General features: G+C 38.3%; 1 protein-coding gene across 1 annotated transcript in view; it reads left to right on the plus strand.

Moving 5' to 3' along the window:
- The window catches only part of LOC108629773 (extracellular serine/threonine protein CG31145), a 24495-nt gene extending 12277 nt beyond the window's left edge, over window positions 1-12218 (plus strand). The window contains exons 5-8 of the mRNA XM_018032637.2: window positions 4501-4593; window positions 4933-5237; window positions 5684-5957; window positions 10605-12218. Of these exons, the coding sequence (XP_017888126.1) occupies window positions 4501-4593; window positions 4933-5237; window positions 5684-5957; window positions 10605-10803 (871 nt within the window). The 3' untranslated portion in view covers window positions 10804-12218. The remainder of the gene's footprint in view (window positions 1-4500; window positions 4594-4932; window positions 5238-5683; window positions 5958-10604) is intronic.
- The last annotated feature ends 4532 nt before the right edge of the window (window positions 12219-16750 follow it).

The following is a 16750-nucleotide window of genomic DNA, read 5'->3' on the forward strand; positions in this document are numbered from 1 at the left end:
GTTTATTGGAAATAAAAAGTTTGCCCACGGCTCCATAGAGAGTTCGCTTTATTAAATTTCTTAGACAACTCCGTATCCGGGCCGGGCGTCCGAATTCCGTGTACTCCAGGTCCATTATTAAAAACACCTTCCTCTTCTCCCTCTCGTCTCACTGACAAAAGGTCTAATCGGCCTTTGACTTAAATTCAATTCGCGACAGTAAATTCGCTGGAGTGTTCGAAGAAAATAGAATTTTTTCAGATTTGTTACGAGACGTTTAATATACAAAATACAGAAAAAAGGTTTGATCCTGCCCATCCTTGACTCTATCGAATGTGCTTCCATGAGTTGAATTTGAGTCAAGAGCAGATTTAACCGTCTCATCCGGCTAGACCCTTCGTGTAGTTCTCAACCTTCGTTTCGTTCGAGCGTGCCTTAAAGTTTTCATCTGCGAGCTGCAGACTTTGTCATTAGCTATTCCTGTCGATGAATCTCTCATGAATGAATGAATAATAAATGAACAATAATGTTGCTCCACGTCTGTCAGTTCAGAATGCAAAATACAATTTATTTCAATAATTCTATTTCCCTCTAATTTTTTCCTCTCTTGTTTTTGTATATTTACTACCGCCGGCAGCGAATTTACCAGAATATGTTTAATTTATCGAATCGAGAGTAGTAGCGGGCAGACATATTTCGTTCGGGACTCGACGGCCAATCAAGCGGCAATGATTACCATCGACCTACATCATTAGTCGTGGCCGCAATTAGCGTTAGGCCGCGGTACCGCGAATTCCAATGAAAAGCCGGCCCGGATTTTCCCGGCCACTTCGTGGAAACCACTCGAAGCACCGCGCACATGACCCGATGCAACGCGCAATGCAAACCAGTTCGCGCGTGAAAATTGTCCGGAAGTGGTCGGAAATGTTTATACCGAGACTCTGTGATCGGAAAACTCTGATCGAGGGAAAAGGAACGGGTTCTTGCGTTTGAGGAAATAAATTAATACGGAAATAATTTTCGGTAAAGTGGCAGCAATTTTATTAATCGTTATTTGGTGAATATATTCAAAGAATTGTATTAAGGTTGTAAGATCTCTGCCAAAAGTTTAAGATATGTAATAAAAAGCTGTGTCCAACATTTGAAACAATGAACTTTTAGAAAAAATGATAACGATAAGGAGTAAAATTTATAAAATTGTTCGACCAGTTTTCCTCGGTCATAAGCTATTTTAAATGCATAATTTTAATATCAAATATATTCTTAAAATTTCAAGGCTTTCTCATTGTTTTTATGTAAGAGTTCATACAACCTTAAAAACGATTCAGTAATGAAATGAAGATCACCCTTTGCTAATAAATCTTAGCAAATATTATTTACCTCGATCCTACATTTCACTTACTTAAGTATAAAACGTCAGATGCTTAAATGTCCATAGTTCCTAGCAATTATTCCAGGCAAATGCCGGTTATCTCGTTCGCGCACCGCGGTGGAAAATTCGTCGCTTTCACCGGGGTACCGGGGGTGGTAAACAAAATTATGCGAATGGAGTCGGAAGGTCAGAACGGGCTTCGGAGGCCTCGCGGTGCCAGTTAACTTTTAATCAGATGCAAATTACGCGCTAATTACCGCGCGACCGTAGTATTAATTAGCCTGGCCCGGTTGGAAAAGTTCGGCCATAAGGTACCAGGCTTTCTAGGATCTTGTTCTCTTTTTTCCCAAATTGTTTCTCTTATAGAGAAGTAGGAATTTTCATCTCGACTGATTCTTATCTTCAAATAAGGTAAACGTTCTAATTCCTATTCACTACTTTTATTATTTCGATGTGATAGACATACAAAATAAATACGAGAATATGCATGCAATATTGAATATGCATTCAGCTGGAATATTGAAATCTTCATTAGTAATTATTTATACAATAATCCTCCATAATTCTTCTTTTTATAACTCGAAATATAATATTTTTTTATGTGGAATATTAAATTGGACGTTTAACATTGCAAGGAGACGGCGAGGAGTTAAATATTTTAAGCGCGAATCCACAAGTAAGTACCACGTGTAATGCAGTGCATCAGGCGGGTTTAAATCGGATCTGGAGTCGAATAAAATTCCGAGGGACGGTTCCGATTCGAGATATCTCGGTTATGGATCGTGGCAGCCGCCTCGTAAAATCCGCGCGAAGATAGCGGGTAAATATTTGATCGGGCCGAGGAATCTTCGGTGCTGCCTTACAAAATTTCACGTCGCCTTTTCTCCTCCGATGCCAGAGATTTGATTATGCCGAAGTAGGTGATAATACAAAGCGAATCAATCAGCGATTTAATCATTTAAATACAAAGGATCACTATGAATATTTAAAATAGCATTAACAGCGAGGCGTTGTTTAGTCATTTTATTCGAACGTATTTTCTCTGCTATTACTGTAACTATTGTTGCCAATGATTTAATTCACAGCCACGGCGGATCCCTTCTATCAGCCATGCACTCGATCATGAATAATTGCATTGAACCGGTCGTGCTTTTCCCCCATTATTTACATTCCCGTTGAGTTCAGTGTACATCGGCGGAATTCAGGGCTCTTTCTTGTTCCTCCGCAAGAAGAGGCGCGCACGTACGTGTACGATTCTCCAGAGACGACTTTTTTATTTATCGCCGTCGAGCTCGACGATGGAACCAGGAGAGAAAGGAAGCGACTGTTCCCTCTGTCTTCCTCCTCCCCGCTGTGTGTTTTCTCTGGAAATCGTCTCCTTTTGGATTTCGAAACCGTTGTAGAGCCGTACGTGCCCTAGACTTGAACAGGGGAAATATTTTTTGACAAATAGGAAACGGAATTTTCCCTTTATCATGATTTAATTCGGAACAGTTTCCAGCCTGGGATTCGGTAGTTTTACATAAATGTAAATTTTACATTTCCGTCTAAAGTTGCAATAATAAAAATTGTATACTCGAATTAAAAGTAAATCGTATCTTTCACTATTAGGTCAATTGGACTTCTCGCATCCGACGATCTCATCAGTAAATATTTCTTGCTATGTATGTACACGGTACCCTCATAAATAATGCAAACACTTGAAAAAATTACATAACATTTTATGAATGATAAATAAAATTCGCATGAATGATAAATTATCTAATTTCACTTTTTAAGAGGCGTCACTTGCGTCGACACGTGAAGTAATTGTCGTCTATTCTTATAACGTATAAAGAGGAAAGTTCAATTATGCTCTGCTGCAAACGTTGGCTCACGGAAAAATGAAACCTAGTCGGCTGGCGATTAGACATTGTCAAGAAAGACGAGAAACCACTTTCTCCTATCCGTTCTCTCCCGTCGAGGTTTCCCACCTCGTCGACGGATCCTCGCGACGCGGTGCCCTTGAACGGGAAGATATTACTGGGAAAACAAGCTATTTCCCATGGGTACCGCGGGTCGAATGGGAAACTCGTGAAAAACGTTTTCCACGGTACTACTGTATACTGTTATGAGTTTTACGTTTGTTTTACTTGAAAACTGTATTCATAAAAGGAATATGAACGTGCGTTTATTTAACTTAATGTACCGGACACGACTTATTTACAGAAGGTTGTCCGTGTCCGATGCATTGAACCGAATGTGCTTTTAAAAATCTACGACGTATTGATGCAAAACAAAAGTATTATGTATGTAACAGTTAACATGTTAAATAAAAAATCTATAGAATTTATTAAACCTGGAACAATAATAAAAAAATGTTAGAAGAAAATCGACAGAAAGGAACAATAAGGGTCAAATCAAAATGGGAAAGAAATAAGAGCCAGATATTAAAGTCAGAGAGAAATAGATGAAGAAGAACTAGAGCAATGGAGAAGAGGAGAGAACATAGCAGAAACAGCAGCACAGAAAGATTTAAATATGCAGATACAAGAGCAATACGAAAGAATATGAGAGAGCAGATACAACCCAAGATACAAAACAATTAGAAAAGAATAGAAGTTGGAATTCTTGAAAAAAAGAATACAAAGGAAGAGAGCAGGAGATGGCGAGATTTAGATCTCGAAATCAAGAATAGATGAGTATATATTGGAAGAAAGTACAAGAATACGAGTGTCGCATATGCCTGAAAGAGCCGGAAACGTTAGAGTATACATATAATTGTGTAGGAGTAATGGTGAAAATAGAAATATTGATGAGAGAAATCTTAAGAGAGGATAAGAGAGATATTAATTAAGAAGGACACAACAGAAAAGAAGAAAGCTGACACGTAAACACATAACAACTATATACATATATAAAATATTATATTATATAGAGACAATTATTGTAATAGAGTATGAGTAAAAATTAGGACATTCACTATATTTTTATTAAACCTGAAACATTTTATCCTATTCATCTTCACTCTGCGAATTTTATCACAATACATAATTGTATCTACATAAATAAAAGAAAATTATGATACCCGATTGTCAATCGAACTAGATTTCATAAAATAAAATAAGAACTTGTATAATATGCTAGCAATTCTATTAATTTTGTTTCAGGTTTCCACGGGAACAGCAGACGCTGCCAAATCATTTCTACTTCACCGATTTTGAGAGGCACACAGCGGAGATAGCAGCGTTCCATTTGGACAGGTGACTTATTATTAAAATAGAACTTTCTTCATAATATTGGAGAACATAAATTTTAATTAAATGCTTGTCGAGTCCCTTGTTTTTAATGACAATGAATTTAATATACCTGTCATTTTCCTTTAATGAATTTCGCTCATCGCATCCCCTTATTACATTTTATAATCTTTTAACATTTACATAGTAAGCATTGCATTTATTCATCGTCTTTAATAAATAGCCGGGTGTTAATACGAATGATTAATTTCATATTAATATACTAGCCAAACTTGTAACATATTTGTTATTCATTTTGATAAATCGTAACGTTTACTGATCTAGTCGATTATGAAATGGTTCCAGGCTGCTGGGATTCCGCAGGGCGATGCCAGTCACCGGTCGAACGTTGAACCTGACGACGGAGATTTATCAGATCGCCGACGGCGAGCTGTTGAAGACATTCTTCGTCAGCCCGGCTGGCAATATCTGCTTCCACGGCAAGTGCAGTTATTACTGCGACACGGCGCACGCGATCTGCGGAAATCCGGACACCCTCGAAGGTAGCTTCGCCGCGTTCCTGCCGGACAAATCGTTCGCCGCGAGGAAGGCGTGGCGGCACCCCTGGCGTAGGAGCTACCACAAGAGGAAAAAGGCCCAGTGGGAGCACGGTGAGATTTTCCTCTTATCAGTCACTTCAATTACAGATATCTATTTCGGTCGAATACTTCGCTTCGAGAAGATTTTTAATCGACGAATTTGATTAGTTTGCCAGATGAAATAAAAATTTGGCTCGCGTCTATAATAATTACATTATTTTCATGCATATTTGATCTTCAGTTATCAAAGTGTATCGTGTATAAATTTTTGAAGATCGTAGGGACTTTACAGTGCGTCCTGAATATTTATAATAGTCATTCTGTTGCAAAATTAAAAACCGACGCCATCGTAATCCATGCATAATTTCTTTATACGATCCATTACAAAATATAAAAATATAAAAATTTCCCGAGTGCAGGAAAACGTTTTTCAAACCATATTAAATCGCAATATTTTTAATGTTTTAAATTTAAACAATTCTTCTTGGGTATTATTGGACGACGTAATTCCATTTCAGATTCCGATTATTGCTCGCTGGTGAAGGAGATTCCGCCGTATCACGAGGGCCGCAGGCTGCTGGACTTGATGGACATGGCAGTCATAGACTTCCTTATGGGAAATATGGACAGGCATCACTATGAAACGTTTAAGATCTTCGGTAACGATACGTTTGCTTTGCACCTGGACCACGGCAGGGGATTCGGCAGACCCTTTCACGACGAAATATCCATCCTGGCGCCCATCCTCCAGTGCTGCATGATTAGGCAGACCACTCTGAGTACCCTTCTAAAGTGAGTCCATTATAAATAATTTTTTGTTTTTCTTTCATCAATAATTAATATTCGTGAGAAATATCTATTTCTTTTATTATACTATACATTTATCAGTCTATAATTTTTATCGTCCGCTAATGAACGATTATAAAGAAAGGATTATAAACATTTATTTGTATTCCTTTAGTAAATAGACATTATTTTCTAGTAGTATCAACTTCCTTCATTATGTCACAGTAATCTATAATTTTCTTCTTTAAAAAACAATTAAGAAAAAATAGAAATAAAAGTCGTAGCGTCTTCTGACGTCAGTTTTATACACGTCGATTAATCAGTAACCAGTAAATTCATGTTTCGAATAAATATCCTTGCCGCTTCCACCAGCGGGACCCCTCGCACTCGCGAATTTTGAAAAAGGTTGAACTCTCCGGCTGGGAAAACTTTACGAGTCGCAAGCCGCCGAAACAGGCACGGGGGCTGGATAAGGCGGATTTCGGAGTGAAAACGTTTTACCAGAATTGGCCTAGCGTCACCGCGCTCGGTGCGATGCGGTTTCGCTCGTGAATCCACGCTTTGACGCGGATTCACCGGGACGCGATGGGGGCTTTTTACGGTCGCGATAAATTCGACCAGAGCGGATTTTCCTCGACACGCGTTACGGTGTTCTACTCCCAGTTCGCGAACTTCCAGTTTCCAAATTCTAATTGTGCACTCCGTGTTATAACTGTGCTGTGATCATTTATATTATTAGATCAAAAATAATCGTTGTATTAAATATAACATATGCAGCAATAAAATCAAAAGTATAGAACATCAATATTAATACGTCGATCAGAATCAAGTAAAATAATTGCATACATAAATAGATTTTTTTAGCATTTGGTCTTCTTTTTGCAATTTGTTCAAAATTTTATTTCTTACTAACATCGACATATTTCATATAATTCATATCTGAATTTTAAAACCAATGACTGTATTTCCATTTCTTCTACACATTGACATGAAATAGAGCAAAAAATGAAATCCACATACTTAAAACGGGGCGGGCGAAAAACCCGGGAAGAGGAAAGACCTCCGCGCCGTGCGTCGCGCTGGTTGTTTTACGGATTTGTTCAAAGCGGCGCTTAAGCCGACGTTTCGAGGATCGGCGAGTTAGAATCGGCAGAAGTGGACATCGGCTCTGCCGATGGTATCCGGTTTTGGCAGATTTTCAGCGCGCGTATTTCTTTCACGGTACGCGACACCTGCCGCAGTCTCGATAAAAATAGAACGCCCGCAGATTGAATTGTTCGTAGCCCGGATCCGCAGGATTCCACGGCGTCCGCCGAGATAACCCGTGATTCCTTTAAATTTAAATCTTCGCCCGAGCAGCTCGATTTATTTTTATCGCTACTCACCGTCGAAACACGTTCTCTGGGCTAACTTTTAGACTCCAGAGTGACAGTAATCCTGCTCCAGCTTTTTTTCTCAATTAAGCAATAGGTTTTCCTATATTTCGAATGCTACATAACTATTATTATTCTCATAACTTGTAATGAAACAAGGGTTGCTCGCCTGAGATTAGTCATAACATGACTCATTCTTATTTTATGATCAAAACTGTAATTACTGTTGGTAATAATAAAACCGCTGTTTTTAAAAAACGATATGTGTGGAGTTTCTCCACTTCCGGATTCGATTCTGGCATGAGAAATTCTATAAGAATTACGCAGTGATATGGCAAAAAGATGTTGTGTTATATAGTGCAATTTGATATAAAAGTTTTTATGACATTTTACGGTTAATCAAATTTTTTAAGCTTCATTTTGATATGCAGTATGAAATACATTACGTTTTTATTTGTGCTGTGAAAAAGTTGTCCCAAACGTAATCATTTCTTTACAGTCAAATTCCTGACAAACGTGACAGGAACGTAGCAAAAATTCGATGATCGTAAATTCTTCATTGTCTGCGAAATCTCATTCAAAAAATGGAATATATAATTTGGCCTCGTTGGTCAAAATGATGAATTAACAGTAAAAACGGATGAAATTTTTATAAGAAACCTCTATTTCCCTAATTTATTTAATTTTCCCCAAAATCATGCATTTTACGTAAACGCTACTTCCGGTTTTGTTCTTGGCATTAGAAACTTTATAAGAATCACAAATATTGCAAGAAAGTGTAGTGTTTTACAATGTTAAGAATTGGATTTCTATTACGGTAAATCGCAGACGTTGAATTATTAGTTTCGACACAGTCTGATAGCCTGGCTTGGCATCAGCTAGCGTATAGTAATGACAGTCATCTCGAGTGTCTTGAATGAAATCGTGCCGGTCGTTGTAGTCGCATTAAAGAAGCCCACACGCTCTCCATTAAACCAGATATTATAGGATAATTGCATCCTGTGGCTGCTTGATCGCGTCAGTCACGGTTGCTTCTCTTTCATTATAACTTCGTTTTCATTCACTCCTCCTGACCGGTTAACCAAACGTAGTAAATATATCTTTATCTTCTTCTCAATTAAGGCCAATCCCTACAGAGCGCCCGATGTGACGGAATGTTTAATAATATTATTCCTTGCTTTTTTTAAATCTTTATTACTTGGCTATAACAATTTATTGAATAAATTGTGTTAAATAAAGCCAGTATCTTAAATCTTTATTTTAATTATTTATATCAACTGATTGATGAAATTATTATTAATGGAACAATATCTTGAATCTATATTTTATTTAATTATATTAATTGATCAAGTAGATCGATTTTACTAATGCATAAATTCATACTAAAATTGATGGAACCTCTCTCCTTCGGCCGAAAGTCAGTAAGTGGTAAACTGTGAAGGACTTTCGATTAAGTAAATATTAAAAGGATCACGATAATCGTTCAAATGGTATAAAAGCTGTTCGCTCAAGTCTTTTATCCATCTCCCGACGGCGAGCGGCTTGCTTTTCCACGTTCCCCTGTGACACCGAGAAGTGGCCAGCCAGAAAAATACCTTTTATCCGCGGTACTTCCCGGAAATACGCCCTTAAGTATACGCGTGCACGTGTAAGTTCAAGTGTACCGGGTGCTCCCTCAGAATAAGTAAAAATTATCCTGGGAATTATTGCCTTTAGTCACTTCTCTTGGTTTGTTCGAAATAAATTTGCAGTTAACATAAACGTGTTATTTGTGCCTGTAATTAAATGTATTAATAAGTGAACCAGTATTCTTCTCTAATTACCACATGAATATTTCTTACCTCAAACACTGTAGCGCTTTTTGTTATGGTCAATCAGCTTTGTATGATGTATAGAACATGGAAAACTCGATCTCTGTCAGAGGCACTACTATTCCCGGGCATAAAAGTGAAATGGACCACCCCGTACGCGCTATAAATAGCATCCGCGACCTGTCTGCTTAAGTCGATATTTTATTCATTGCCCATTCTGCGAGAGGAAGACCCGGATCCTCCATTATCGGCCTTCGCGTCTCGAAATCTCGAGCCACGTCCGAGAGGAACGTGAAATTTTTTTAAAATTCATACGCATTATTTTTCCCGATCCCAAATTTTCTACATAATGACATAATGACTTAACTCACGTTAGTAATACGTACGTTAGTATAACGACGAAAATCAAGATGGTAATACTTGATAAATCACCCTGTATATTTGTATTAGAAGAAATTTATTATTTAATGTACTTACTTATATACTATATTTATTTTTACTATACTATATTTTTAATATATTTATTAAAGATATACGAAAATAAGCCTCGATTATATTATTCGTGTTTATTTGTTATACGTTAATTGTGATTATTTTATTGAATAATTTAATATTTTCCTCTAATACATCATAATCGACTGTCGAGTACAAAGCACTTTGAGGAAGGAAGGGCTTAGCAATTTACGACGGTCGAAATCCTCTTTACGAGGTATCCACCTCCCTTTCCCAGCACGCAGGGTGAAAAATTGCCGGATCCCTGGTTTTTCAATATTCACGGAATCAAGGTAACTCGATCGTTTTTAATAAACATGCAAATCCGTGCACGCGGAAGTCGTCGCCGAGTCGAAAGATTAAAAAACGTGACCCTCTCCTCGCACCCTTATTCCGTCCGGTCGGATTGATCAGCAAGCGCCGAGTAGCAGAGGCGACAGGAATTTTTCAATAAAAATGCAAATTATCGTAATTAGAAGTTGCTGAGCCGCTCTGCCGCTAAGACGCGTGTCGTCTTGCTTCCCATCGTCGACTTCGCGCCTCTGTTTTACACAGTGCTCCTCTACTATTGCAATTGTTTCTCAATCTTATTCATTTTTCGTTATACTGATCGAATGAAGAAATTTTCTTCATTAACTCAGTATAAAAAAAGATTTATTGTAAAATAAAATATGGAAGTATCTCTTTCTTTTATCAAGAAATTGTATTCCATTAAATCTATGATTATAAATATAAAGAGAGGATATCTATATCTTACTAAAAATACCATTAACTCATTTTTTTGAAAAGTAGACTTATACCACTGTAAAAAAATAACGGCTCATATATACACATAATTAATTAATATATTTCTAATAGTAAAGCCTAACATTCTGAAAAGATGACTAGACCCTCTACAGCATCCTCAGTATTTATTCTAATTACATAATTGAATTTAGAAATTCCTAAATCGTAATTGTTTCTTCATACTGTTGCAGATTTCACAACGGCCCAGTGCCATTGAGCGCAGCACTGCGAAAAAGCATGGCAGCGGACCCCGTGGCACCTGTTCTGTGGGAACCACACCTGATAGCGTTGGACAGGCGGATTCGCGTGATCCTGCAAGCGATCAGAGACTGTGTGAACCGCGAGGACTCGAGTCAAATCGTCCACGAAAAGGACAACCGCGTATCCTAGCCCCTCCGCAGTTCTCCAGCGAGTGAAAAGTTGAAAAGGACTAACAGATAATGATGGACATTTATGTTTGGATATGTAGTTCATTGTAAAAACAAGTGTAAAAAGCGATGTACCGTAAAGAAGAGTCAGTGGCGATTGAGAGTGAGTGAAGGTGTGTGATGGATGGATACGATTTCAGGTAGGCATTTCGTTTTAGTTTTAATGGTGATACTAGAACTACCAAAGTAGTCGATGACCGGTTCTTCGTTATCGGAGCTTTATTCTGTTCTATACTGTTTTTAGAATTTTCTATGAACGATATTTTACTGTAAAATCTATGGCACAAAGCAATGTACTTTTTAAGATAACTTTCAAGCACTTTTCTTACTAGCTATACGATTTTTTATTCGATTTATACATAGAAATGTTATACTTATTCATACATAGGTAGTTCTAGTATTATGATCGATTTTCGTTTCCTTCTTAATATCGTTAATGTCAATTCATTGCTGAATGCCAAACTTCGCATAATATACGCCAGTGCAATATTGCTTCTTTTATTTGTATTCCGAGGCGTGTACATAATAAAGGGACTGTACATAGTTGTATCGTAAGCGAACAGGGGGTTCTAAAATCAAAAAACATGTGGAATGCTTTCTGTGTACATAAAAAAATATCGCTTTCCAAGGGCCGGAATTTCGTCGGCACAGCGTTTTTCATCGTCACCGGAACGAATCCTTTTTGTTTAAACAACCTAGTTCCTGAAACTAGATTGGACACATGGATGGATAATGAAGTATCGCGTGAAGCTTTTTGAACGTCAAGTTTCTATCCCTTGTGGGCGAATTATGTTTGGAAAGAAGGGTACAATACTGTGTTTAAATAACTATGTAGAAATTGTTATTTGATTTGAGATTTTTTAAAACTATTTTATTTGTATAATTATATAAAAATTGTTATTTGATTTGAGATATTTCTAAAACTATTTTATTTGTACAGTTGTATATTTTATCGCACGAATGTTGATGAATAATTTGCACGGTTTTATTCATTGCGAAATTGTTCCAAGGTGAAGAGCGAACTCGCGATTTTCCGAGCCACAGTTCCTCGCGATAGAATTTGGTCAGCGACAGATTTTTTTACGAGAAGCGAGAAGAAATAAGTGTGCGTGTGGAAGGAGGCATATTTTGTAAATTATGCTTTTCGTACGCATGTACTTCTGCGAAAGTTTCCAGGATGCACACCTGTACACTTGTAAGTGTCTTCTTTTTTGGAGAAAAATGAAAAACTCTGTCGACGAAAACGATAAGTTAACTCGAACCCTAAAAAAGATCCAAATCCCACTTCACTCAGCATGAAGTAGATTGCTTCATTTTTCTAAGAAATTAATATTTCTGTTCTGTTTTTCAATTAAAATTCGCAGAGTTTGGTCATAAGATTTTATTTATAGTGACAAGTCTTTTCGAAACGTTCACTTTAATTTGATGCGTGATATCTGAAATAAATGCAGACTTCATTCGGAAATTTCAGACGCGTTTGGACGTGCAGAACGGGTAAGTAATTATTCGATGCAACCACTTACCCGACCATGTTTTTCTTCGGACCGTCCGATTTACCCCGCAGACAAATCTCGAGTAAAAATACATGTAAAAGCGTTCAGGCCAGGAATTAATCTCTGCGCAATTTAATATTGTAATTTCACCGGAAGTTGGCTGCCGCGATGCGAACTTCCGAGTTTCCGGACCTTAAATATCGTGTTGAACTTGCCGGTTTAATAACGTTACCGATCAAACTTTCCCTCCTCCTTCTTCCTGCCTCCGCCCTGTCACGGTATAAGTACAACGCTAAGAACTGTTTTCGGTGATTTTAAACACCCGCGGCTTTCACAACAAATCACTGGTATAATTAGGTCACAAATAATAATTATATTTGCAGCAATTTTATAAATACCAGTTAATATTATTTGACCAATTAGCTGTGATTGACGAGAATACTCGTCACGGATGAGAGACAATATTTCTATATTCGTCGTGTGTCAAAAGTAATTATTAGTGAAAATAATAAATTGCTTTAAAAATTATTAAAAGTAATAAATTGCAATTTAAGTAGTCAATGGTAAAAATTAGGAACTAAAATATATTCGTTTCAATATGTTTAAAATATTTTGAAGCCAAGACGAAATAATAAATTAAAAATAGAAATAAATNCAATGAGAGTCACCGCAGCTAACCAGTTAATAAAGAACGATTTCGCAAGTTGAGTTCCTGGATAGTATCAGCACTTAAAAATTAAAGCTATCGATATTTCAATTTCTGAAAAAAATTAGAACGGGGGATGATGAAAGGAAAACAAAGCGGGTAAGGGGTCGGGGACGAAAAATCAATTTTTTCGCGGGCTTCTATTAAGCGAGCCTGAAAGATTCAGCGGTACTTTTAATCACGTCGGCATGCGCCAGAATTTTAAGAGTCTCCCTTCCCTCAGATTTCAGTTTTCTATTATTAACCACGTTTTTCCATCGGAGTCGCGTCATTCATCGCCGGACTATTCTGCTATCGAGCTATTGTGCTCGAAACCAGAATGATTCGAATGTCTAGTCCGTTCTTTATTCTAACACTTGATCAAAAATTCATATCGTTTCAAGGATATAAAGAGTCGTGTCATACGTGCAGACCAGGGGTGGGTTCAAATTCAATATGTACTCACGAGTCTGAATCAATTTCATCAAAGGTAATGTAAAATTCTGGTTATCAATTATAACCATTCTAATCTAATAATAAACATAATTTCTTCCTTTGACTTCGAAATTTGAATTCAATCAATAAAAACTCGAACCCGTTTTACGAGGTACTTCCATCCCTGATAAAAAATTTATTTTACTATTAAACAGTTTTAGGTGTAAAGAAAATTTCTATGGTTTCCCTTCAAAATTTTATCTTTCCTACAATAATATGACTTAATTGCTGTTCGAGAAAGTAATTCTCGAAGGAATTTGAGACGACGCAACGAGAAGAAGTCCATTAACAGTTTCTTGTAGTTTGTCCCTTCTTCATACTCGGCGTCTCGCGGTGCTGTCGATGCGCGGTCTCGAAAGTACAGACATCTATCCCTCGAGAATTAATTTCTCGAACAATTGCAGGTTTCCCTAATACTTGTAAAGTTCAGTGCATGTCCCCGTCAAGATCTGCGAGGGTGGACGCGCATCAAAGGGATTACAATTCAAAAACAATTGACTCCATGGTCAAAGGGGAGTCGGGAGATTCTAATCAATCTTGGTAGTCGTCTTAAGCGGCTTTACCAAGTGGTTCCTGTAAGCGACAGCAGCGTAACGCGATCTCAATCCCCCTTTGCGAGACGTGGAAACCCCGCGTCGGTTCCCGTTGCCGTCGTTGCCGGCCTCGGAGACACGGGCAAGAGAGGGGGAGGATTTGGGAAGGATATATCCTGTTAATTACGCGATCTCGGCATTGGCTATGACGTTAGACGTCTCGGCCAGGACGTCTGTTCTCTGACAGCTCGTATTTCCCCGTCATGGACGCACGTGCAAAGCAGCCGCCTCGTTCGATCGTATAAGAACGGCCCGTACAAGTAAGTATTATTACCTTATTTCCTCTTGGACGATGTTTCAAAAGAAGCATTCGTAAGATCAGATCCTACATCGACAATAATCGATGAACGAGAGACGGTATCCGTTTTAACGGGTTGACTACCATGTCATCCAAATTTAGATAACGCATAAAATTTTCAATGCGCTGTGTCACCCGGATCAGGGTGACGGATATATTGGCTGGTATTCGGCTGTGGTATTTCGGAAAATAGTTAACAGAATGTAGGCTAATAAAATATGAAAATATATTATCATAAACTGTGTAATTAAAAGGATTAATTATTTTATTTGACAGTCAGTATTAAAATTCATTTTCTAATCAATCATAGATACGATTGCAGAACAAAGATTCAATTACTGTATTAAATGTTTAATATCTTTCCTCAGTCATTTATATATCACACATGTTCCTATGCTTGTTATTCATCGTTATTTTCTGTTATACTTAAAAAAGCTCAATCCTTCTTATCAAATGTTTAATATATATCATTTTCTGACCGTTCATTGATTTGTTGAATTATATTGTTTTCTAATTTCTTTCGAATTCTAATACTTGCAGTATATTTCAGTCGAAGCAAGGCGAGAATAGTTTGCAACGCTCGGTTTCGAATTGAGTTTACCAGCCGTAAATTCGCGAATGCCCATATCCACTCGCAAAAGTATAATAATTTCGCGAGACAGACAAGACGAGGAAAGCAGGCAGCACTCGTCTCGGTTAAGAGTCTATTTAATGTAAGAATCTATCTAATGTAAGAGTATCACGGGTACAGTTACAATGCATTCTCCTTTCATAAAAAATATCGTCGGGACGATGATTCCTCTCTGAGTTGAAGCGACGATAATAATCGTTTAAGGAAGCGGCGTAGCGGAAGAATTCTCGCGATTACAAGATCTGGCGCAGTGCAATGCAACGCTCGAAAGGCGTAGTATCCCACCGGTACGTCGAACGTTCCGATGAGTTGCATTTTAATGCGATGCCGTTTGCATAATCGCAGAGGATCCGCGTATAAAACGACGACCCGTTTCTTTTTTCGCTTGCTTCTCTCGTTTCATCGCTATTCGAATAGGCGCATTCCCATGTTAAGCACAGCTCGGATCTGTGTGCACAGTCTTGTTTGGCCTTACACGATTCCAAAGGAATCCTGGCAGCAAGATTACGCATAAAAATGTGATGATAGTATTTCACAGAAGGTATTCTTAAAGGAAATTGTATTTTAACGTCGTATGAACAGTCAAGAACAGAACTAGACAGGCGCTGTTTAACGTTGAATAACTTTTTTAAAATCGGACAGAACGACCTGAGCTTTTCTAGGTACGTAGATTATGTAATCAGATCCGGCCAGATTTAACTGTCTTCTTCCCAAAGAAATAATTCGCGACCTATAAATCTTCTTCCAAATCCATATTTTTGGCTAATTTTCTGGGTAACATTGACAGTCTGACTTATATCGCCGATGTTGCAGTCTATCGCCTTAATAAAATATTGAATCAACAAATTGATTCCATTACTTATACATTTCACTCCTGAGTCTATTTTATAAAAATTAATTCTCCTCCTCGAGACTATTTTAAAATTTATCAGTGGCATTCTCTAATAGTTTAAAAATGTACACCGAGGAGGGATTATTAAAGAGTAGCAACGCCTGTGTTAACGCGCGGACCCGAAAAAATGACGTCTGCGCAAAATGATTGGCCGATTCTTAAAAGGCTCGGCTCCTGATTTGCATATTCGTTTACTTCCGCATTTATCGATAATCGGGCAGGATTTTTTGGGTCATTCCAAAGGGAATAACCAATTGACTTTAAGTACCCACCCCCTAGGATTGGTCATCTTGGTCAACTGTCGATCCCCGAGAGGGTATAAGTGCAGAGCCCCGGCGCTCCTCGAGTCACTCGATCGGCATTAAGGCCGGTCGAGACACCCCTTTTCCCATCCCTTGCGAATCGTATGCGTGTGCGGTACCGGTACTAGTGTGCAGTATGCCTTCCTAAATTCCACCCTATAACGGAGCGAATTTAACTTCATCCCTCTCTCTCGTTTCAGTCAATCCATTTTGCTCGCGTTTTAGTATACCCGCGCCGCGAATAGTAGTTTACAGTCAGACTTTGCTCGAGTACCGGAGGGAGAAAAGAGTTGTGGTCCTGTATCTCGGGTGGCCTGTCTCGTCAGTCGCTGGGGCTGTTCCTGTTCCATTCCCAGGTGCAGTGCGTAAGCTCCGTGAGACGGATTGGTCGTGGTCAGGCCACTCCTGCGCTGAGGCATCGTCATTCGGGTGCAGGGTCCTGCTCGGCTCGAACTCTGGTGCCCAAGTGAAGTCTGACATTTTGTTCTCACCTTAGTTTCCATTTAGAGTCAATAGTTAG

This window comes from Ceratina calcarata, unplaced genomic scaffold (genome assembly GCF_001652005.2).
Source record: "Ceratina calcarata isolate Rehan_Ccalc_2016 unplaced genomic scaffold, ASM165200v1 scaffold586.2, whole genome shotgun sequence".
Taxonomy (NCBI): Eukaryota; Metazoa; Arthropoda; class Insecta; order Hymenoptera; family Apidae; genus Ceratina; species Ceratina calcarata.